At 34.7% G+C, this 22,678-nt stretch overlaps 3 protein-coding genes across 5 annotated transcripts; 1 reads left to right on the top strand and 2 right to left on the bottom strand.

Annotated features, from left to right (window-relative positions):
- On the top strand, positions 1,300-7,606 carry LOC105159745 (probable galactinol--sucrose galactosyltransferase 2). Its single transcript, XM_011076928.2, has 13 exons — positions 1,300-1,515; positions 3,021-3,237; positions 3,536-3,780; positions 4,107-4,197; positions 4,323-4,371; positions 4,480-4,571; positions 4,680-4,790; positions 5,214-5,336; positions 5,585-6,137; positions 6,249-6,316; positions 6,402-6,536; positions 6,630-6,936; positions 7,020-7,606. The coding sequence occupies exons 2-13, from the start codon at positions 3,047-3,049 to the stop codon at positions 7,359-7,361; spliced, it is 2,307 nt and encodes a 768-aa protein (XP_011075230.1). The 5' UTR covers positions 1,300-1,515; positions 3,021-3,046; the 3' UTR covers positions 7,362-7,606.
- Positions 7,778-10,731, bottom strand: LOC105159746 (1,4-dihydroxy-2-naphthoyl-CoA thioesterase 1-like). 3 transcript variants are annotated; one of them, XM_011076929.2, is made up of 4 exons: positions 10,574-10,731; positions 9,173-9,456; positions 8,570-8,761; positions 7,778-8,392 (listed from the first exon to the last, which is right to left on the bottom strand). In XM_011076929.2, exons 2-4 carry the CDS (start codon positions 9,302-9,304, stop codon positions 8,240-8,242), a joined length of 477 nt encoding a protein of 158 aa, XP_011075231.1. In that variant the 5' UTR covers positions 9,305-9,456; positions 10,574-10,731; the 3' UTR covers positions 7,778-8,239. The 3 variants fall into 3 exon arrangements, with proteins under 3 accessions (XP_011075231.1, XP_011075235.1, XP_011075233.1); XM_011076933.2 differs by having other exon boundaries at positions 9,173-9,450; positions 10,574-10,725; XM_011076931.2 differs by having other exon boundaries at positions 10,570-10,723.
- On the bottom strand, positions 20,281-21,159 carry LOC105159747. The gene has a single exon (XM_011076934.2). The coding sequence runs from the start codon at positions 20,821-20,823 to the stop codon at positions 20,473-20,475; it is 351 nt and encodes a 116-aa protein (XP_011075236.1). The 5' UTR covers positions 20,824-21,159; the 3' UTR covers positions 20,281-20,472.

Genomic DNA, 22,678 nt, shown 5'->3' on the forward strand with positions numbered 1-22,678 from the left:
TAAAGAATTTTTAAATAAATATATTAATTTTATATAGCCAAACATAATTAAAGTTTTAGTTAGGCAGATGTTAGCAACATAATTGGATGTGGACATTTAAGAATGTACTCTATTACATCATTATCCTTCTCGCATATTATGACAAATTTATATATGTATATATATACATATTATTTTTAATAACGTATTAAGACAATTCAATATCTCAATCATATGCTTCTAAATGTGGTTACGTAATAGTCTTAAAATAGAAGTCAACAAATTATGACACTACACGTCAACCTTTCCCGATAAAGAAACCTCAGCTCATAATTTTTAATAAATTAAAATATTAGTTTCATAAAAATAAAAACAAATAACCTCACACAAACTTACACGCTTTCATAATTGCCTAATCCTACTAAGAAACAAAAAATGAAATTGATATCCCTACTCGCTTATTTTTGCGGTGAGCAGTCATTCGGCGTATACAAATATTGCGGATGTGTCGAATGAGGTGGATGTGTCCTGAGCTTGCTGTAATTGGACCTAGACTATATGTTGCCTCATTAGCAAATCGACTAAAGTTGGGCTGGCTACGTTTTTTTGCCAGCTGGTGCTGAGCAAGTTGACTGTAACTTTCTAGTATAATTTGGACTGGACTTCATCATTGAACTTTGGAAAAAAATAGATATCTCAGTGTCATTCAATATTTACTGATTTGAAAAAAATATCTTATACTGGATGTGATCCCCGACTTTCAATTTATAGTTTTTTTTAGTTTTTGTTTAATTTTATTTTTTATTTTTTTGATAATAATAAAATAATTAACTCTGTATATATATGTGGTATATCTAATGGTAATTTAACATTATGTAAGATAGAAAATATTTAGTGAGTGGAAGATCTTTCACCAGATTTTGGTGGCAAAACAACAAAACAACTTTACTCAATTGCTGACAATGTAAGTCCATAGTAAAAAATTGTAGTTCTGAGTTTGGTCGGATGTGAATTAATTATATTTTAAATATAATATATTTTTATTTTAATTAAAAAAATAATTATTAAATGATAAATATATTTTATTTAGTTAGTGACTAATTTTGTTGGGTCAAATTAAATTTTTGTAAAAATTATCATAAAACAATAATAAATATACAGTTTGGGCATGAAAATACTTCCGGCCTGAAAAGTACTACTGGATTTACAGCTGCATTAAGTGCCAAGCAACTCCTGACTACGTGTCGTCATTTTATTTGCTTCCTTCGAGAAAGAAGCTCGACCTTTAACCCTGAACACAGTATATAAACCGAGGTGGCTACCTCTTCAGACTCGCACCCCATTGTTGAGAGCACCTGCGTGTGCGTGCGTTTCACTCGCTCTCCTTTGCTCTTTGCGTGAAGTTTGCATTCCGTACTGGAGTGCGCTTCTGCTGAGCTCTCACCTCTTTCCATTTCAGATTCTCTCTCCCCTCTTGATCTGAGAGAATTTGATCTTCCGGAGCTGCTTTTTGAGGTGGCTGAAGGATATTGCAAGGTAAAGTCTTTGGTGTTCTTTGTTCTACTTTCTTGTAGAATTATGTTAAATATGAGGAGATTTTTCATGAGTACTGGAGCTCTGAAGTATGCTTGCGAGGAATTCCGGACTTGAAGTAGTATTGCTCGGATTTGTAGTTGAGCTTCAATTTCTGAGGTCGTTTCTACAGGTGTTTGTTTGTAGAAGACGGTTTTGCGGACTTTCTTTGTGAAATTTTCTGCCATATAATTTCTTTTAAGTTGTTCCAAACTATTTTCGCCGGAAATTTGGTGGAACTCCTCGAAAATGATTCAACGTCAAGCGTTTGTTTTCACTGCCTATCGATCTTTGATTCCGTGTTTGCATGTACGGAAGGGTACGATAGTACGTCGAGCTTGTGTTGGACCTTCGAATCGATCGAAGAGTTTAAATCTTTTTGGAGGTGATTTGACAGAGTTAAAGTAATTGCAAATTCTCCATATTTTTTATATTTTTTTTTTGGATAGAAACTGGAAAATTACAGCGGAATATGGTCTTGAATATTCCTTCGATGTCGGTGATTGTACTTTCAGCTTCTAATTTGTTATCTTCGAATCTACCGTCTGGTCTGCGTCGATTTCCCAGAAGAAAAAGTTGAAGTCTTTTGGAGGCGATCGACGGTGAAATCATGAGTTTATAAACTATCCTTGTTGTTTGGTTGCTACGCGGCTCTATTTTTATTTTTATTTCTTGTGGGGGGGGGGGTTATCATAGAAATTTACCGTTACGTCCCGCCAAAGAAAGTTTTTATTTCTTTTCTGTTTCTTTTTGACCGTTATGTGATGGTTGAGCAGGATCTACCGGTTCCAGTGTTTTCCGATAATTATGCTGCTGAGTTTTTCTTTTCGTTTTTTCCCTTCAATTAAAGCATTTATTTTAGGATAAATTTGCCGATGAATTGTCCAAACAATTCTTTGCCTCAAAAGATGAAACTATCAAGTAACTGCAAGTCTGCAATTCTTTTGGAAGTTCAGTTGCTACCTATAGCACTCTGAGTCATTTTTATTCCTTCATGATCATTTTCGCTCAGTTCTCAACTTTCGAATCCCGGCAATATTTACTTGTTTGCTGCAACTATTAAGCTTTACGTTCCATGCCTTTATTGATTTATTTGCGTTAGTTTCCGAACGCAAAAAGTGCGAAAAAGAGGATGATGACAGCGAAAATACCAGTTTTTAAGCAATCCGTAAAAGTTGAAAGTTGGATCTAACAGATGCGGTTGTTAGTGTAGTGGTCCAAAGTTGCTCTCGCTTTAAATCAACAGACCGTTCCAGATTGAAAGTTTTTCTGCTTTGTCAAGATAATTCTTTCCCTGGCGTTTCTAACATAAGTTTGATAAGGTTACAGCGCGGTTGAATTCCAACTCTGTTTAGTAAATTTGGTTATCACGACAATCTTAAAGATTTGGGAAATTCTTTTGGCTGATCTGCTCAAAGATGGTGACGTTTGATTTTTTTGGTTATGCTCATTATCTGTCTCTGATGCAGTAAATTCCCGAGCAGAGCACGCAAAGATGACGGTTACACCAAACCTCTCAGTCAATGACGGGAACCTTGTGGTACATGGAAAAACCATACTCACAGGGGTTCCTGACAACATTGTGCTTACTCCAGGATCGGGTGTCGGCCTCGTTGCAGGTGCATTCATCGGTGCCACAGCTTCTAACAGCAAAAGCCTGCATGTTTTCCCAGTTGGTGTCCTAGAGTAAGCACTAGCCTGTTCTTGATGTATTATTTGTTTATGTGATTTGTTGTTTAGCTCTCTAATTTGGTTGCATCTTTTTTTCTTATGATTAGTTTTTTGCAAACCAACACAAGAAAATAATTGAGATATTTAGACCTGCTGTCTTGTGGAGATAAAGCCAAACTGGACAATACTTAATTGAAAAGAACCATCTTAAGTTCCACTTGAGTTCCTTGATGGGATTTATCATATTGATGTTTACTTGTACATTTGAAAACATAATTTAGTAACTTTATTTCCTAATTTTCCTTGGTAATAGGGATGTCCGCTTCATGTGCTTATTTCGTTTCAAGCTCTGGTGGATGACCCAGAGAATGGGAACATGTGGGAAGGATATTCCACTTGAGACCCAATTCATGCTCGTTGAGAGCAGAGACACAAGTGAAAGCGAGCATGAAGATGCTCCAACCATCTATACTGTTTTCCTACCTGTTCTTGAAGGCCAGTTCCGTGCAGTTCTTCAGGGCAATGAGAAGAATGAGCTGGAGATTTGCCTTGAAAGTGGTGAGTAATCCATAGAACCAAAAATTATTTGGGATAAGCATATGCATAGAAAGATGATGTATGTACCTAGGCCGCTTACATTCAGTTTTGCCAATTGCATTAGGCCAATAGAATCCATTCATCATACAAAAAGAGAATTGGGGTCTTGTATGCTGGGTTGTGCTTGTTACCAAAGACAAATACGACTACAATGGAGAAATCAGTTCTCCCCTGTCATCAAATGCATATATTAAAGGAATTCATAGGTTTGAAGGGGAAAAACCATGAATAAAAGAGCTCTCAGTTTGAAAGAACATGAATGACCTTGTCTCTTGTGTTATTTGCAGGAGATAATGCTGTTGAAACCGACCAAGGACTTCACCTTGTTTACATGCATGCTGGGACAAATCCTTTTGAAGTCATCAATCAGGCTGTGAAGTAAGGCTTCGTTTGTCGTTTGCAGCTCCCAACTCCTTCCTCCAAAACAAAAATAAATGCTTGTTATGCAGTCATTGAACTCTTAGTCTTCTTCTGATATATTAAAATTATTTCTTTTTTAACAGAGCTGTTGAGAAACACATGCAAACATTTCACCACCGAGAGAAGAAGAAGGTGAGAATATGTTATGATGAGTAGCACATTTAGAATTGATTGTGTGGATTCAGGCCAGAGACAAAGTACTTGATTTATGCTTATACATATATTTTGGGCTTCTTGTAGTTGCCCGCATTCCTTGACTGGTTTGGCTGGTGCACATGGGATGCTTTCTACACTGATGTCACTGCCGAAGGTGTTGAAGAAGGACTTAAAAGGTAAAGTCTAGTGATTTGTCAATTTCTTTGTCCTAAATAGATATTGTAAGGTTATGGCTTCTTCTTAAATTCGAAATTAGGTTGCTAAAATAATATTTGCTATGGCAGCTTGTCTGAGGGAGGTGCACCTCCGCGCTTTCTGATCATAGATGATGGGTGGCAACAGATTGGAAGTGAGGTCAAGGAAGATCCCAACTGTGTTGTACAAGAAGGAGCTCAGTAAGACATCTAATATTTCAACTTTTTAGTTCATGAAGAGTGGGAATTCAACCTGCTTTTGACAATTAAAGAACATCAATTTAGCTGGCTCTTTAGCTAAGGCATTTGATTCCTTAAGCTTGCTTATATATAGAGAAACTTTAGAATTGGAGGAATCAAACATGTTGATGATTTCTTGAAAGTCTGATTGAAGAGGAGGTTTGGGTTTTTGAGGAAATTCATTTGAAATTAATTCTTGGAGGATATGAAGATAGGTTTCTTTATTATCAAGATTTTGGAGGGTTGCTGATTGTTTATTACATAGGCTTAATCCTGGAGGACATCCACTACACTCATTGTTATCCTCTTGTGGAGACTCACATTTGTCATGTGAGGCACTTCAAGTTAACTTATACCTGACATGCTTCTATGTTTAATTTGTAGGTTCGCAAACAGGCTAACAGGAATTAAAGAGAATGTAAAGTTCAAAAAGAATGGCAAAACTGATGAACAGGAACCAGGTCTGAAACATGTTGTGAATGATGCCAAGCAGCAGCACAATGTCAAGTAAGTTCTCCAACTTCGTACTTGTTTTCTTCTATATAATTCATCAGGATACCTTTTTCTTCTGTTGAACCCCTACAATGAATTTACAGCGAGGGTATATGACTTCCTACCATTTCCTCTGGTCTTGATTTTGCCTGCAAATACTTTTGGCCCAATAATAGAGTCAGATTTGAATTTTGAACTATCTAACATGCATTTGCAAATGTTATATGCTAAATATTAACATGCTATTATTTCCAATGTTTCAGGTATGTTTATGTGTGGCACGCTCTGGCAGGTTACTGGGGCGGAGTGCAACCTGCAGGTACTGGTATGGAGCACTACGACACTGCTCTGGCATACCCGGTGCAGTCTCCTGGTGTACTAGGGAACCAACCCGACATAGTTATGGATAGTCTTGCTGTACATGGTTTGGGCCTGGTGCACCCTAAGAAGGTCTTCAATTTCTATAATGAGCTCCATGCCTATTTGGCTTCCTGTGGAGTCGATGGTGTCAAAGTTGATGTACAGAATATCATCGAGACTCTGGGTGCTGGCCATGGCGGTAGAGTTTCTCTAACTCGTAGCTACCACCAGGCCCTTGAAGCTTCCATTGCACGCAACTTCCCTGATAATGGATGCATTGCTTGCATGTGCCATAATACTGATGGAATATACAGTGCCCGACAAACTGCTGTTGTTAGAGCTTCTGATGATTTCTACCCTCGTGATCCTGCTTCGCACACCATCCACATTTCTTCAGTTGCTTATAATACAATATTCTTGGGAGAATTTATGCAACCTGATTGGGATATGTTCCACGTGAGTATATATCTTTGACGTTTAGTCAGCTTTATTGATGTTTTTCTCCAAGGAACGTACAAATGGAAAATGCGTGCATGTAATTTTTTACTTTTTGCCCTTTTATCACAGAGCCTGCACCCAGCGGCTGAATATCATGCTGCAGCTCGAGCTGTTGGAGGATGCGCTATTTATGTCAGGTAATCTCATATTCAAATTCTAATATTGTTTTCTATAATGCGATTGATTAAATTTGGTTTCATATCTCATCCTTGTTCCATTCAGTGACAAGCCGGGTAACCACAACTTTGAGCTCTTGAAAAAGCTAGTTCTTCCTGATGGATCAGTTCTTCGTGCGCAATTGCCTGGACGACCTACATTGGACTGTCTCTTTGTGGATCCAGCCAGAGATGGGACAAGGTTTGTGGCATAAATCTCATCCCAATATCTTCTATCCTCTGAATTCTCATCTGTAAAGAAACTGAACTTCACTCCCTCTCGTATGTTATGTAGCTTGCTTAAAATCTGGAACATGAACAAGTGCTCCGGGGTGGTTGGTGTCTTCAACTGCCAAGGTGCAGGCTGGTGCAAGGTAGCTAAGAAGACACGCATTCATGATGCCTCCCCTGGCACTCTTACTAGCTCGGTTCAAGCGATAGATGTCGACGGCATAGCTCAAATTGCTGGACCAGATTGGAATGGTGACACAATAGTCTATGCCCATAGGTCCGGCGAAGTTTTTCAGTTGCCAAAGGGCGCTTCAATTCCTGTGACCCTTAAGGTCCTTGAATATGAACTCTTCCACCTTTGTCCTCTGCAGGTGAGGTTTGCTATGATTGCGCTATTTACTTCTTGTTTCTAATAATTATTGGACTAACGTAATGATCTCATTTCCTAATGCAGAAAATCACAGCAAACATTTCCTTTGCACCAATTGGCTTACTCGACATGTTCAACTCAAGTGGTGCTGTGGAGCAGTATGAAATCCAGAAAACAAATGAATTTCTTGATGACAGCACTGAGTCCGGGGTTTTAAGTGAAAACAGACCACCAGCAGCAACTATCACTCTGAAGGTCCGTGGATGTGGGCGCTTTGGATTCTACACTTCTCAACGTCCCCTGAAATGCATTATTGGCAATACCGAGACCACCTTTAACTTTGAAGCTGCAACCGGATTGGTAACTCTGAACATCCCAGTACCAAAAGAGGAAATGTATAGGTGGCCGATTGAGATCCAAGTTTAAGTATGTTTCTAACCTGACAAACTCCTGCTCTCATAAATCTCCATTGCTCAGCATTTTCATCCATGCATGAGGGTGAAAGTAAATCATTTTATGCTCGGTGGGATGTTTATGTATGATAAAGTAAAGAAAGGGATGAGGATTTTAGGGAGGCCTCTCCTGAGGAGAAATAATTGCCCTGTGTACCAGTTATCAGTTTATGTAATAATATAATGTCTGTTGGTTCTCATGTTAACCATTTCTTCTTCTCTCAGCTCTTTCCAGTTCAGTTCTAATTAGCTATTGTACCTTGATCACTAGATGTAAGTTGAGCTGTTCTCCAACTGAATATTGTATGTACTGTTTCTTGAATTTCAGGGTAAAACAACACAGTACAGACAGTAAAGCTATACAGATTACACACAAGCCAGTGGAATATCATAATTCCCTTTTCATACTCAAGCTATAGGATAGGCAATCCCACAAAGCCCTTCTTTAGCTACAACATCCCTTTCCATCCTTATATACCCCTCCTAAAAGCAGTGTTCTACAGGGTGGAACAAGAAAACTGATCTCTGTGTGTGTGAGTGACGGCAGACACATACCATAAAACCAGATAAAGTAAAATTTACAGTACTGATGCAATAAATCCCAGAAAATCTGTTGGCAATACCAATTTAACGCTGATAAATTGCTACAATGGCACATACAAATTCACAAAGGACTGCCATTATTTGATTGGCTGGCTATATGAACTGAAGGATACAGGATTTATGTGTGAGTGTGTGTGGCGCATTTTCTGACAGTATTGCCATATCTCAATGGCGCGTCTCGTTCATCACATGTAGATAATTGTTTCCGAAGGTTGGTGGTGGAAACATAATAGTTAGTACTCAACTGACTTACAATTTTGCATATTTTTTGAGACCGTCTCCAGCATTCTTGACTGATTCTGGCACAGGTAAGTTGCATAGAAGAGTAACTCTTGAGGACGATAGCAGCGTTTTAATCTCAGGCTTGGAAGGATCACATTTTGATAGGCGCACCTCCCACACCTGCTCAAAAGTTCAGTAAGATCTTCAACACTTGCGACTATACCCTCTGACTATTCAGAATGCATATATTGCACCACCAAATGCAGAAGTATTATATAGTAACTCTTTTCATTTTTTGGGAGTTTGTCTAGATTCTGAAAGTAAGATAGTACGACACCACAATAATAAAAGTTTTACCTGAATGGTTTTGCCTACATTGACTGGTGTAGCCTCGGCAAGGACAAAGTCGCCTAAATTTGCACTCTTCATATGATTGATGCTGAGGTGTATCCCAGCCACTCTCGTCAGCCCCGACGCAAGGTGAGCTCCCATGCTTGCGAGAGACTCCGCTATCAGAGCTGACACCCCACCATGCAGGACCTTGAACGGCTGTCCATTACATCTTAAATACTCAATTGCAGCACCCAATTATTAATAATAGATGTAAAACTATAAAACCAGAAGGGGGGAAGAACAAGTTGACCCAAGCTGAACAATGTATAGTTCAAGCTTTATTTGATTTCTTATCAACTTGAAATTATTTTGACCTTTGTCTGACTATTAAATGAGTCTAGCTCGCATGAGCTTTACAAGAGTCTAATTTGAATAGTTTGATATTTTTACAATCTTATTGTTCCAAGTCAACCTCAAATCAAAGCATCATATCTTATCAGAAGGGAGAAGGTGTGTAATCTTGGTTTGTTACACTTAATGAACCAACCTCAGATAAGCCTTTAACAATTGAGGTAGAGACTTGGAGATGAAATCTACAGTTAGGAAGGCAAACAGTAGGGGCATTACCTGGCAGCAGTTTAAAGTGATAAGGAGGTGGCCTGAGACTTTCTGAGGTGAAAGCTCATCGACTTCAAAGCCAAAAGTATGCAGCACAACATCCAATTCCTTTGTCTTTGATGACGCTGGTGATTGGTTCATTGTTCTACAACTCTTGATTGATTCAATTAATCTCTTCTTGACTGAATCAGGAGAAGCTGCTTTTTTCTTGTGTCAATCAGCAACCAACTTACCATAAAAAAACTGGAGACTACCGGTCATATAGGTTTGAGGGGGGCCGGAACAACCTGTCACTACAGCAGCTCAACAAGTCATATTAGGGTGCCAACCATATTAACAAAGCATTTAACAGCTGAACAACACATGTGTTAGTTGTAAGTGCCAATTATAGTAGTATTCACATGTTTGAATTTCGTGTCGTGATGTGAAGTTAAATCCAACACAATACATTGCTTCAATATCAATTTTCTAAAGGTAGTGGTTTAGCGTATGCAATAATGGTTGAAGAAGGGTAGGTGTAGATTTGTGTCGGTGTGGATGGGGTAGGTGAGACTTCCGTTTCTGAAGATTGAATTTTCAAATTGCTCAATATTGTCTACCATTTACAACCACCTTAGTGTAAATAAATCGAAGCAACGACCTTCATTATCTACACATGAATATTAATCTATCAACATGCTCATACTGTTGAGCAATAACAACTGCAGTTTTTATACACTTTGCATTGCCAGAAGTCAAAAGCAAGACCCATTTGGGAAGAATCCATAGGTTTATGACAAGTTCAAGTTCATGAAGCCCCAAAGGTGATATTTAATTTCTGAAAACCTACCACAAGCCTATCAAAAATTACTCCATAAACTGGGAAAAAAAGCCAAAACAAAAATGGGACCCAAGAAAGATCCGTTATTATTATCCAAACACTCACCAAACTCAAGCATAGCAAATAGAATTATACTTGCAGAATCATATCCGAAAAATTGCAGCATCGTTACTAATCAACAAACCGAAGAGTTGAAAAGGCCAGAATTGGATGAAATCCCACTACAAAACGCAGGGGAAACGGCATAGAATACATTAGGAGTGCAAACAGACAAAGAAAATAGATGTGGCCACATTAAAAACAAAACTCATTTGAAAAAAATCCTCAAAATCCCAAATTGAATAACACACAGAACGGACAGTTGACGCTTTGAATTTGTCAATTCCAACCATCACAAACACCAAACTCCATCAAACCACCCAAAAATTTCCAGCCAAAATCACAACCTTTCACATGAAGACATCCAACCTATATTAATTCTTCAATTCAACGAACAAAAATAGGGTAAAAAGTTCAAAGTCACGGTAGTTGAGCTTCTTATTAAACATTAAAAACAGAACATCGAGAAGTAGAGAAAAGGAACTACCAACCAGTTTATCTGAGAATGAAGCAGCAGCAGCAGAATCCTTCCATCCGCAGAGCAAATTGAAGTAAAACACGCGGCTTTATTTATGGAGAAAATCCTGAACCAGAGGTCGAAATGGAGGGCCCGCCATTGGTCAACTTCATTGTAAGCGCTTCCACTGCACCTCACCTTACCTCATCATCACAAAACTATATAATACTGTTCAAATTGGACGTACACCTTTTTCTTTTCTTTTTTCCTTTATTTATTTCGCGGCATGCAATAAATACGACAACGGTTTCGCGCCCACTCAAAATTACTTTTAGACACTATCGAAATAAATATCCGTACGTCTGATATCATTAATCATTGTACTAATATGGTATTTGGTTAAATTTTTTAAAAATATCTTATAAATATTTGGATAAACTAATATATTACGTTTTTTGGCGTACTTTTATTGATAAAATAATCAAAAAGAATACGGTACTATTAAAATTAAATAAATTAATTTTTTATATAATTTATTTTTTAAATATTTTAAAATACTTTTTATATAAAAATTTAATAGATAATTTGTTTACTGATTAAAAAAATGATGAATTATTATCTAAATTTTTTAATTAAATAATATATATATGTATTCATGCTAGTCGAATATCGATATAGAAATATAATTGATACTTTCTTTGTTAATGTAATGACTATTTTAGTTGCATAATTTATAATATTTTGAATTTATATTTTTCAGTAAATATTATATCAATAGCAATCTTATTTTTATTTAACTATAATAGTTTGTTATTAAATAATGGAGTACTTTCTCTTTGTCGAATAGAAGAAAAATTAAACAGCAATAATTTCTTTTAAATGCTAGAGAGAGAGTGTGTACGTGCGCGTGTGTGTGTGAGAGAGAAAGAGAGAGAGTGTGTGTAAATGAGGATAATTTCGTCTTACGACATATTAATCTTATATATTTGTAAGATATTTTTTAAAAGTTTATCGTTGTGTTTGGATTTGTGTTTTGAAAATAGAGAGAGAAAAATAGAGATAAGTAAGTGTGTGTTGAAAATAGATGATATGTTTGGATTTGTGTTTTGGGGTAATTTAAAATATTTTAAAATAAGTGGTGTAGATTTGATGTTGGGATTTGGGAAACAAAAATCACTGTTCATTGTCAAATCATATATTTTTATATATAAATATGTATATATAAATATTTTATGTTTAATGTTGTATTTTTTGGAGACAAAAATTACTGTTTATTGTCAAATCATGTCTGTTTTATATTATATATATATATATTATATATGTAAAGTTGAAAACCAGAAAAACACACAGATAAGGTGTAAAAACACAAAAACAAACATTCGGTGGGTTTTATCTTGTCTCGAAAAACGCAAAGAGTGGAATCCAAACAAAGCCTATAAATTTCAGGATATCTTATATTTGAGATCTTATAAACTCTTTAAGAAAAAAAATGTCAAATAATATTTCGGAGCTTATAAGCTTAACCAAATAATCTAGAAGACATCATGGATAGAAAACACAATTCCGACTATATATTCGGTACATGATATAGATAGTATATTTAAAACGCAAAATTACCAACTTTCAATTTAAACCACAAAGTGTATGATGAATATCAATGTTGAAACTTGAAATTAATCATAATTAAGTGATTAATGCACGAGTTACATAGTAAATATAATGATACTTGTTACATAATTAATTTCATATAATCGAATCTAATTCGAATAAATAATAAAATAAAAAATCTAATTTAAATAAAAAATTTTCCCAAAATTTTCAAATTAATGATGTTATAAATAATGTAATAGAATTTTTGCTAAATAAATAAGAAAAACAAAAGAATGAATAATAGCCAAATTGAAACTTTTTTGTCACATATTGAATTGCACAACCATCACCTTACCCTTTCTATATAGAAGATAAGATAAGATAAGATGAAATTTGAAAACCTGTACTTTATTTATTCATTTATTTGTAAATATTTGAGTGAAAAATATTAAAATTACATATTTAAGATATATGTTTAGTGTGTTATTTCAAATATAACAATATGATGTTGGTAAGTATGTCAATACTTAAAGATCAAGAAAATTAAGAGAGATAGTGATATGGGATGCGATTTGCTCGATGCTCAAATGCGCAAAGTATTGTTCGTTTTGATTTTGTAAAAGTCTCATGGGTTTGTTTTGAGAAGACGTCGTCGCTAGGAAGAGCAAATCTTGAGGCTTATAAGCCACTCATCGTCCTCATTTGCAACCAATGTAGTATGCTTGCCTACATCAGATAGAAATCCTATTCAGACCAGAGATGAAAATTTATAGGATGTTTGGAGGAGATTATAAGCTCTTTAAAATAAATTATGAGATGTTTAAAAGTTTATAAGATATTACATGACGTTTGGTGCTTTTTTTTTTGTTTTTCAATGAAACGAGCTTATGATAAATAAAATGTGGCTTGCGATTTGTTCGGTAATTACGAGAAATATTATCTGCTTTGACATTGTAAATGCTTCATGGGTTTGTTCTGAGAAGACACCTCGCTAGGGAGAGAAGACCTTGAGGCTTATAAGTCACTCAAACTCCTTATTTGCAACCAATGTGGTACGTTTGCCTACATCAAATAAAAATTTATTCAGATCAAAGGCGAAAATTTATAGGGTTTTTGTAGGAGATTATAAGTTCTTTAAAATAAATTATGTGATATTTAAAAGTTTATAAGATATTACATAACGTTTGGTGCTTTTTTTTTGTTTTTTTAATGAAACGAGCTTATGATAAATAAAATATTAACAGCTAATAAAATATTTTAGCAAAAAGTAAAATCAAAACAAACTCCTTTAATTTTAATTATACTAATTATAAAAATATCGTTATTACAAACACCTTATAAATTAAAGACGATTTTATTTTATTTAAGCGATTCAAAATTATTTTCAATTCAAATTCTAAAATTATATCAATTCTAAAAATATCTTAAAAAAGATGTATGAATTTATAAGATATTTTAAATAAGTTGGGTCAATCGTCCTCTAATTAAATATATAATTATTAAATATTTTGTTCTTATTCATGATTCCAAAGTTTGGTAAATCAAAATTATCTTTTATTGTTAACTACTACCTAACATTTTTGGACGGTTTGAATGAAATTTGAAGACACAAAGACAAAAATAGTGTTTGAGACAACGTCAGACTGTAGGATCAGTTCTCACCCATCATTTATTTAGAGCATCCTTTCCGTTACTTTTTCCGTTGCCATCCGTCTCAAAATGAATTCTCACATATTAAATTCTAATATAAATAGCACAGACTCCATTTAAATATTAATCAGTTTACATATTCTTTTAGGATAAAAGCATCTAATGATTCAAGGTGATAATAATTCTTTATTTCTGTCCTGCCTAATGTTGTAACCTAATATATATTGATCCCTTTTTTATTTAGGCAAAGCATCCCGCGTTAAGTGCAGACTAAAAGTTTAAATAGTTTATAAGTTTCAAGATTTTCTCTTCCTAGTGAAACACTTTTTTAAAATAGAATCATTAGACTTATACGAGAATAGAGCGGACAATACATCGCACAACGGGGTATTGATCGAGTCGCAAGGCACATCATTTGGTATCGTCTGTGGGAACAAGGCCGTGTGCTCCCTTCCAAGCCCCTCGTCTGGAGAACTGATGTAAAATGAACTAAGTGCAAGGTACAACATAATCATAACACTATGATTAATTGTTTGGTCCTATGATTTTAATTTCTAAGTGGTTGAGACATCAAATCTAGACCTATATTATTGTGATTGATTGGTAAAATTATTCAGCTAGATTAAAAATAAAATACCCACAATAACCTTTAGAGTAGGTATTTAGGTTCAAGGGGCGAAAAGGTCCATATATTTAAATATTGCGCTCCAATTTTACCTATATGTTATTTTATTTTCGACAAGAAACCGGGCCCCAGCCCAAATGCCTTGTTCGGGCCAACTCTTTCTTGGGCCTTTTTTGGCTTAAGCAAATGACAAATTAGACTTAGATATTATTGTTATGGGTATTGTTGTTAACTGCTCTGTCGCTACTGTAGTGGACTAAGCAGTGAATAGACACGAGCATATTGTTTGGATTTGTGTTTTGAGTGTTTTGTTTTGATAATTTAGAGATAGAAAGAGAAAATAGAAATGAATAAGTGTTTGTTAGAAATAGATGGTATGTTTAGATTTGTATTTTGAGATAATTTAAAATATTTTAAAATAAATGGTATATGTGTGAGTTTAGGATTTGGGAGACAAAAATCACTATTCATTGTCAAATCATATTTTTTTTTATATATAAATATATATATACAAATATTGTATGTTTAATATTGTATTTTTTGGAGACAAAAATCATTATTCATTGTCAAACATGTCTTTTTTTATATTATATATATAAGTGTATATAAATATATTATATATAGAAAGTTGAGAAATAAAAAACCACGCACATAAAATGTAAAAAAAAAAAGAAAATACAAACAAACACTGGGTGTGTTTTATCTTATCTCGAGAAATGCAAATACATAAAACCAAACATAGGGGAGGGTGTTTGGGTGAGCTTCTAAATTTTTTAAAATATTTTATAAAATTTTCAAACAACAATAGCTATTTATAGTTATAACATATCTCAAAAGAACCCGTTATAATTTACTCTTTAACTAATTTGACAATGCTTAACGATGAGGAAGATGAAGAAGTTGTTACTAATACGTAATGAATATGAATTTTCTGATTTTGATATGAATAATTTTATTTATACTTTTTTTTTTGGGACTTGAACATTTGAGTAAGGTGATACAATTTTATTTATAATTAATATGTTGAATTTTTTTTCTTTATATTTATGAAATAATTGAATTTAAAAAAAAAGGGTCGGGTCAGACTCTCCTCAACCAATTTTATGGGGGGAGGGGGTTCCCTAAGTCCTTCACAGAGTTGGCAGAACAGAGTTTCAAATCCACCTCAACCCATTCTATTCTGGCCCCATTGCCACCCTTACTTGAACGGAGTACCAGAACAACTATTTATAGTGTTTGGTTGATTTGGCCCATCTCGGAGATGGGTCAAACATTGACAATATTTCTCTTGATTTGTTTTGAAAGTTTCGATAGTATTTTGAAATGTTTTGAAACAGTACTTCATTTGTTTTTTGTCCAAATAAGTCTACACTAATTATAAACTCTACAACTAAAAAAAATTATATACACACTCATACATATATACAAATATATATAAAAGAGACATGATTTGACATGGAACAGTAGTTTTTGTCTTCCACTAAACAACATCAAACATACCATACTTATTTTATATTATCTCCAAAAACAAATCCAAACATACACGCTATCTCTAATACATACTTATTTATTTTTATTTTTTTCTTTTTTATTTTTACAAAACACACCAAAACAAATTAAAAATGAAACCGTGATTATTTTTTTTTTAAAGGATTGACGTGTCTCTTTAGTCCAAAGCCAACTACATAAAAATGTACTCCCAATAAATGTGAACTGATTTTTTATTCAGTTATTATCATTTTTCCAACCGTTGTGTCCAAACAGACATAAATTAATATTCTTTGATTATAAATAGGGATAATTACCTCTCTCTTCTCTCCTTTAAATAATACTTTATTATCTCAAGAAACAATCATTACATATTGAAATATATTATCAAAATCACACCTAATTTTCTAATTAATATTAGATAAATAACTCATCAACAATTCCAGATAAAAAAATAAATTTAGCAATATTTTATGAATAAAATTTAGCACTTAAAAAAATTAAATAATAAAATATTCACTATTTCCCATTTAAAATTTGGACCGAACACGTCATCGCGAATTAACAACAACTGTCTATACGAATGACATTTGTTAAGTGATTGAAGTACGTAAGGACAAACGGAACCACTTTGTTTTGTCCAACAAGTTCCTAACATAGTGCCCTAAAGTTCAAAAGAACCAAGATTTCAAACCTATTTATATGGTTCAATTTCCTCACTAATCTCATCCATCCCATTTACAACAATCCTGAATTTCCCAAGACGATCAAATCTGTTCCCTTCTCTTATTTAGATGCGAAATAGGTCCGAGTTGTCGTCTATTACTTTTTTCAGGTTGAATCGAGGGAGAATTTCAAGCTTGACAAATACGTCTTTCATGGCGTCCGTCCGAAACCAGTCTTATGTGGAAAGGGCACACTCAATGAATGGATAGACTAGTAAAATAGTCAAAAACAAGTGAGTAGTGCTATTTCCCCTATTATTAAGGAGGCTGGCTGAGTCTTATTTGTCAGGCTTGTCATTCTCCTTTGATGGCGTGAAATAGTAACAGGCGGTGATTGGATCCCTTTGCGTCTGAGTCCGAGAACGGAACGGCTATTCGATCGGTGACTCGCCGGCGACTCACTGAGTTCGGTGATTCTGACATAAACTCTACCTTTTCTTTTGGTACCTTTTCTTTTTTTCTTTTTTTTGTAAAATTAGGGTTTCTGATTCACTGAGATCCCTAAATTTTGCTTCATCTTCAAAGTTACCAAGCTCGATCGTGCTCATTTTTTGGCGTCAAGCCTTTCGAAGCTCTGTTTGAAGTTATTTTTCAGTTTCTTTAGCTCGTACTACTTGTTTTTGATCGAGTTGTGTGAAATTATGCAATGTTAGTTTGCTTTTTTATTCCACCTCACTTTTGTACTGCTCCGTATAGTAGAGTGTTGATTATCTGCGTTACTAGCTGTGATAATAGTTCAATTTTGCTGTGGTTTTTATCCACTACTCACAAGCTTGTAGTTGTTCTTTTGGGACTAACGTGATTGTGTGTATTATGCTGCCTGGGTATCACTAGCCTGCCGTTTCTGGTACTTGCTCTTGCAAGTTCTCTCAGTGATTTCTTCACGCTCTCTGTATGTGTTCCTGGAAAGCCTCTTGAAATTGATATGGCGGGCATGGATTGTATTCTCCAGTTATCCTCCGTCATGTTTTTGAGTTTGTTGTTGACTAGGTGTGGCGTTGTTTGTTTAGGACCAAGATAGACTCTTCGTTTGTTGAGTAGTTTAATCTCTACATGATTAAATGATCTTTTACAGTCTTGTTGCCCAAACTACAAAGGGTTGAGACGTTTGCACATTCACCTTACCATGAAGTTCTTCTGCATGATAATTCTCATAAAACTTACTGAATTTTCTATCATGATATCTTTGGAATAGTTGTGTTTTATGTTAATTACTTGGGTAGTTTTGCCAAAGAGGTGTATGCTTCTGCCTTTGATGTATATGTCTTCATATAGCCTGCATAAACGTGACACCGCCTCTCATGCTTGACTTCCAACTTTGGAGAGAAAAGATTTCTTTAAGCTTTTATCTAGTACTGAATGTTTTATGCCTTTGCCTACTCCTCACATTTCCTTCTACTAAAACTTAGACCATTGACGCTTCATATATGGAAACTCATGTGAAGGCTGCGTCCACGTCTTGATATTTGAGTCAATACAGGTATTTACTTTGTTTGTTTCACATAGTTATTCAGAGAAAAGCGACAAATTGATGTAACTGAAATGTGTATGCTTTCTTATGACATAATAGCTTTTCACATTGGATAAGATTTTATGGTGATTTAGTTGCATAGGCAGTGGGCATAGTTCAATATCGAGATTGATTTGCATGGTGCAGAGACAAGCTATTTCCTGCCTAAACTTTTCGTTATCTTGATTTGCAGCAAGAAGTACTTAAAACTGACACCAAGTTCAAAATCTGTAACTTGATAACTTACATCTTGGTTGTGCAAGTTGCCGTATGCTAGTTATTTACTTGGGATTGCTATAATAACTTTCTCCACTGTCTTAGTTTTTTGGCTTCATTTGAACTTGGATAGCTTAACTGGTCTACGTAAACTCCTAGAGTTATCTTTCCGTTGAATGACTCGCACCCCTTGGAGTGGTCTTGGTGACTCTGTCAGAGACAGTTCCACTGCTTGGGATGAGCAGAAAGTTTGCAGGGAGGAAGAGATAAGAGGGGCCATTGATACTCTTAACCTTATGGTGATGGCAGTATGTCATATCAAGTTCTGTTCAATTCAAACCTCTCTTCTACAATATATTTTCTGCTTTGAAGATGCTTTACGAGGGAACTTGGTTGTGCCCAAACAACCATTTCTTTCCTTGCCATTTCTCCCCTCTTTTCTTGATTAACAATCACGGTTGTCTATTTCTTGATTTATCCTAGTTGAACCAATAACGGACAAAAATTTTGGCTGTTTAATGTATTATGGGAATGATCAAGTTGGGATTGTAAAAGCTTTTGTGTTGGCTAAAGCGCATGGTCAGGATTATTAATATATGGGGTTAAGTCATATTTGTCGTGTAAGTCGACTACGTGTCGTTTATGTGGCAATGCAAAGGGTGTGGCTAGACCTGCACCGTCCTCGTCTTGTCCTGCTTTTGGACCCAGAATTTGATTCCCCTCCGCCTGCCTCGCCTCAAAGCCGCCCAGAATCCGAAGCGTTTTTGGGTGCTGTGAGGCCAACTTGTAATTGAAGTCTTGGGTTCGAGAGAGTTTTGGGTCTTATTCGAGACCCATCACGAACTTGGTCAGATTTTCAAAATTAAAATTCATTCCATTGTTCGACCCCACACCAGGCTCACCCAAATCCAATTTGCCATCCTTTCTCGTATAACTCAGCTACCACAAAAAGCATCCTCTTGGGAGAGGGTATAAATAGCACTTGTGTATTGCTAAGCTTTATAGTAGCTTCTCTATCAACCTACTCTGAGTAGGTCTTTTGGTCCTTAAATGGAATTACAAACGTTACATCATTTGATACTATATAATAATCTCGCAAGATTCTCATAGTTGGGTGGGTTCCACTTTCTCTAAACAAGCATCAATCGTCCAGCATCCAGCATCCTTCTTTTGTGATAAACAAAGTTAATTGGCAACGGATAGTCTCTAAGTATGATAAAACGCATAACTTTACGACGCTTTGGAAGGAGCAACGGTTATATCTGCCCTAAGGGTCCACTCTTGTCCCCACATATAACCACTATTTACCTCTTTTAACTCTCCATCTTTATCTATACTATTATATAACAAAAAAAAATTATCGCAAGAACTTTTAATACTCAAATTTAATCTTCATTTTATTTGTTCTATTTATAAAAATATGGTTAGATTATTAATTTTATTATTTTTTAATAATCTCACAATTATATTTTTATTTTTTTTAATGATCCACTACTCCATATTTTCTATGTTATTTTACTTTTCACATTTGTTATAATTTATTCTTTACGTAAATTCTTTTTTTATCATTTCACAAATATAGTTTTCTTGTATGTCCGTGGGAACTTCATACAACAATAACTAGTAAAAGAAAATGAAAACTATTAATGGCCCATTGATCCAACAACTTCTAGTATTACTGAATATTGCACTAAAGTGTGTGTGTTCCCTTTTTCTCTTTTTGACCTTTCATATCTAGTTTGAAGTGAGTTGCCACTCAATAATATTTTATTGTATACAGTATTTTTATATTCGAGTCTCACAATTTTGTATTAAAAATAATGTACCGCTCACAAAATGAAAATTATGATTTATGAGTTGCTCAAGTTCATATATAAATAAAAATGATACAAACAAAACTTTGTATTACATATATTTCCTCTGATTTTTCTGGAGTGCCCAAATGACCAACGTTTTACCATAATTTCTAGGACTACTCAACATGTAATTTAATTGGGCATAATAAAACTACAACTAAAAGGGTAAAAAGGGGAAGAAGAAAAAACTACATCCTAAATTTTGTCACACTAATGCATAATAATAGGGATAAAAATTGTGAAGGATAGGTGACAAGCTAATTAATCAGTCTCTCACTTCTTTGTCTCTTCAGTGGGTGCTGGCTTTGGTTGCTCCACCTCCTTGGCTGGCGGCGCGGCTGGTGGAGGAGGTGGTGGTGGTGGCGCTGCGGGGACACCGGCGTCAATGCAGCTGCGGCACTTCCTCTCCACCCATCCCTCTATGTCGTGTTCCCCGGAACCTCCGAAGTGGCGGCCGCCGCATAGGCGAGCGATGATCCCCGCGATGACTCCGAGTATTGTGATGACTGCTAGCACCACCACGAGTGTCTCGATGGAATGGTGGGTTGAGTGAGTGGGCTCCGCCTCCACCACCACCACGGGCGGTGGCTGTACCAGCGGCGGCAGGTGATTAGCTACAGACATTCTCTTCTTCTGTTACTTAAGGAAACAAGAATGTGTGTGTGTGTGTTTGTGTGTGTTGATGAAGGGAGACAGAAGAAGGTTAGGTGTAAATAGGGAAACCTTGTCTGAACATGGAGATGGGGAAAATGTGCGTGTGTATTATGTGAGAGAGAAAGTGATTTGTCGAATGAGCTTTGGAACAACAAAATGATGGCACTGAACTTTGTGGAGAGAGAGAGAAAACTACAACGTTTAAGCAAGTGGAAAAAGAAACGCCTTTGATGATATCAATAAACAAAAGAAATGTATGAGAAAGGGATTTTATTTATATGCTTTATAGAGAAGTGCAATTTTAGTCCTAAAATATTGGCAGTTTTTAATATTAGTTTTGAAATAGTTGATATTAATTTTATATTTTAGAAAAATGTTATAAAATAAGTTGTACTGTCAAAAAATTTGCAGCCAAAGTGGACTAATTTTATAATAATTAAAATCATGACAAATATTAATTAACTATAATTAATATTTAAGTTTTTATATTTATTTGTTAATCATTATAATATAATTGTAGTATAAACATATGTAGACATGATAATGATTTCCCATGTTATATTTTCTTTATAGCACTTTATCCAACTTTGTATATTCTATTTAATAATATGTGTTTTGGGTGTTTTTGAGGGGGCAAACAAAATCCAGGAATTGATGCATTATGCCCAAAAGGTCCTCCACTCCATTAATCCATCTTTTTGATCAAAAGTCCTAAAGTTAGTGATTACTTTTTGTCAATATATATATATATATATTAAAAATTGGGGTTCTTTTCCCAATTTGTCCCTATTTACTTCACATGTTTCACTTTGTTTCGATATATATATCAATATCCCACCACCCTCCCTCCGGGGTTCCAAAAACCTAACACACTCCCACCCACACACACATTTGTGTCTATATTTTAATACTTTTTGTTTTTATAAAAAAATATTTGTTGTTTTGGCCAGAACTCATTAAAATATTATCAAACTTGGTCAGTGTAGTCTCGTAAACACATTAGAAATAATACGTTACAGTTGTTAATTTGTAACATATTTGATCCAAAAAGTGGATATTAATTCTTAGTAGAATGCAAAATTAGATTGAGTAGAAATGAGAAAATATTATTGTCCCACATAGAAATATGATGGGAGTGCTTTGGGCTTTAATGAAAATATAAGGCAGATACAAGGAGTAGTATTATTTATTTATTGTTGCTCTATTTGTAAGGGAGTAGTACTTCTTGTTTTTGGCTTTACTAGAAATTTTAGGGAGGTAGCTCTCCCCGTTGTAATTATTTTGTGTGTTTTAATATAGAAGGATTGGGGACTCCGAAAAGCTCTCCCCACCTTTAGGTGGTTTTTGCAAAAAAAAAAAATATTAATACTCAATAATTTTTGTATATATTTTTTTGTAGCAAAAATGTTTAATTATATTTGGAAAAATAGAAACAATAACAGATCTTAAATTTATTTTAGTCAAAACAGTTTTAGAATTTAAAACAGTTATTTTATGGAAGCAAATCTAAAACTGCAGCCGTATTTTCTGTTTTTGTTGAGTTTTTAAGACCAGGTTTAATTTTGTAGTTAATACTGTTGATTTGTTCCAATATATTTGTTTCGCAAATTGATTTTCAAAACTATTAATATTCTCGTGTTGATATTATTATTTGATTGATTTCAAACTCATACTATAATAATTGATTGACTTTTTACAATAGTCTAGTCTTTACTCAATAGAACCTATAAGTTGGCCACTATCGAATTATACAAAAGATTAGTTTCTATGTCAGGTGGTAACACACCTACATAAAATTTATATATTATTAATTGGGGACAACCGA

Source organism: Sesamum indicum, linkage group LG4, assembly GCF_000512975.1.
Source record: "Sesamum indicum cultivar Zhongzhi No. 13 linkage group LG4, S_indicum_v1.0, whole genome shotgun sequence".
NCBI lineage: Eukaryota > Viridiplantae > Streptophyta > Magnoliopsida > Lamiales > Pedaliaceae > Sesamum > Sesamum indicum.

What these genes read in the sequence shown, in the direction of transcription:
- LOC105159747 (XM_011076934.2), bottom strand. Translation starts at nt 20,823, where the DNA reads ATGTCTGTAGCTAATCACCTGCCGCCGCTGGTACAGCCACCGCCCGTG.
- LOC105159746 (XM_011076929.2), bottom strand. Translation starts at nt 9,304, where the DNA reads ATGAACCAATCACCAGCGTCATCAAAGACAAAGGAATTGGATGTTGTG. An exon ending in TCACTTTAAACTGCTGCCAG is followed by an intron (nt 8,762 to 9,172) that starts GTAATGCCCCTA and finishes TGTAATGGACAG; the next exon opens with CCGTTCAAGGTCCTGCATGG. An exon ending in ATGTAGGCAAAACCATTCAG is followed by an intron (nt 8,393 to 8,569) that starts GTAAAACTTTTA and finishes ACTTTTGAGCAG; the next exon opens with GTGTGGGAGGTGCGCCTATC.
- LOC105159745 (XM_011076928.2), top strand. Translation starts at nt 3,047, where the DNA reads ATGACGGTTACACCAAACCTCTCAGTCAATGACGGGAACCTTGTGGTA. An exon ending in GGAGATTTGCCTTGAAAGTG is followed by an intron (nt 3,781 to 4,106) that starts GTGAGTAATCCA and finishes TGTTATTTGCAG; the next exon opens with GAGATAATGCTGTTGAAACC. An exon ending in GTTGAAGAAGGACTTAAAAG is followed by an intron (nt 4,572 to 4,679) that starts GTAAAGTCTAGT and finishes TTGCTATGGCAG; the next exon opens with CTTGTCTGAGGGAGGTGCAC.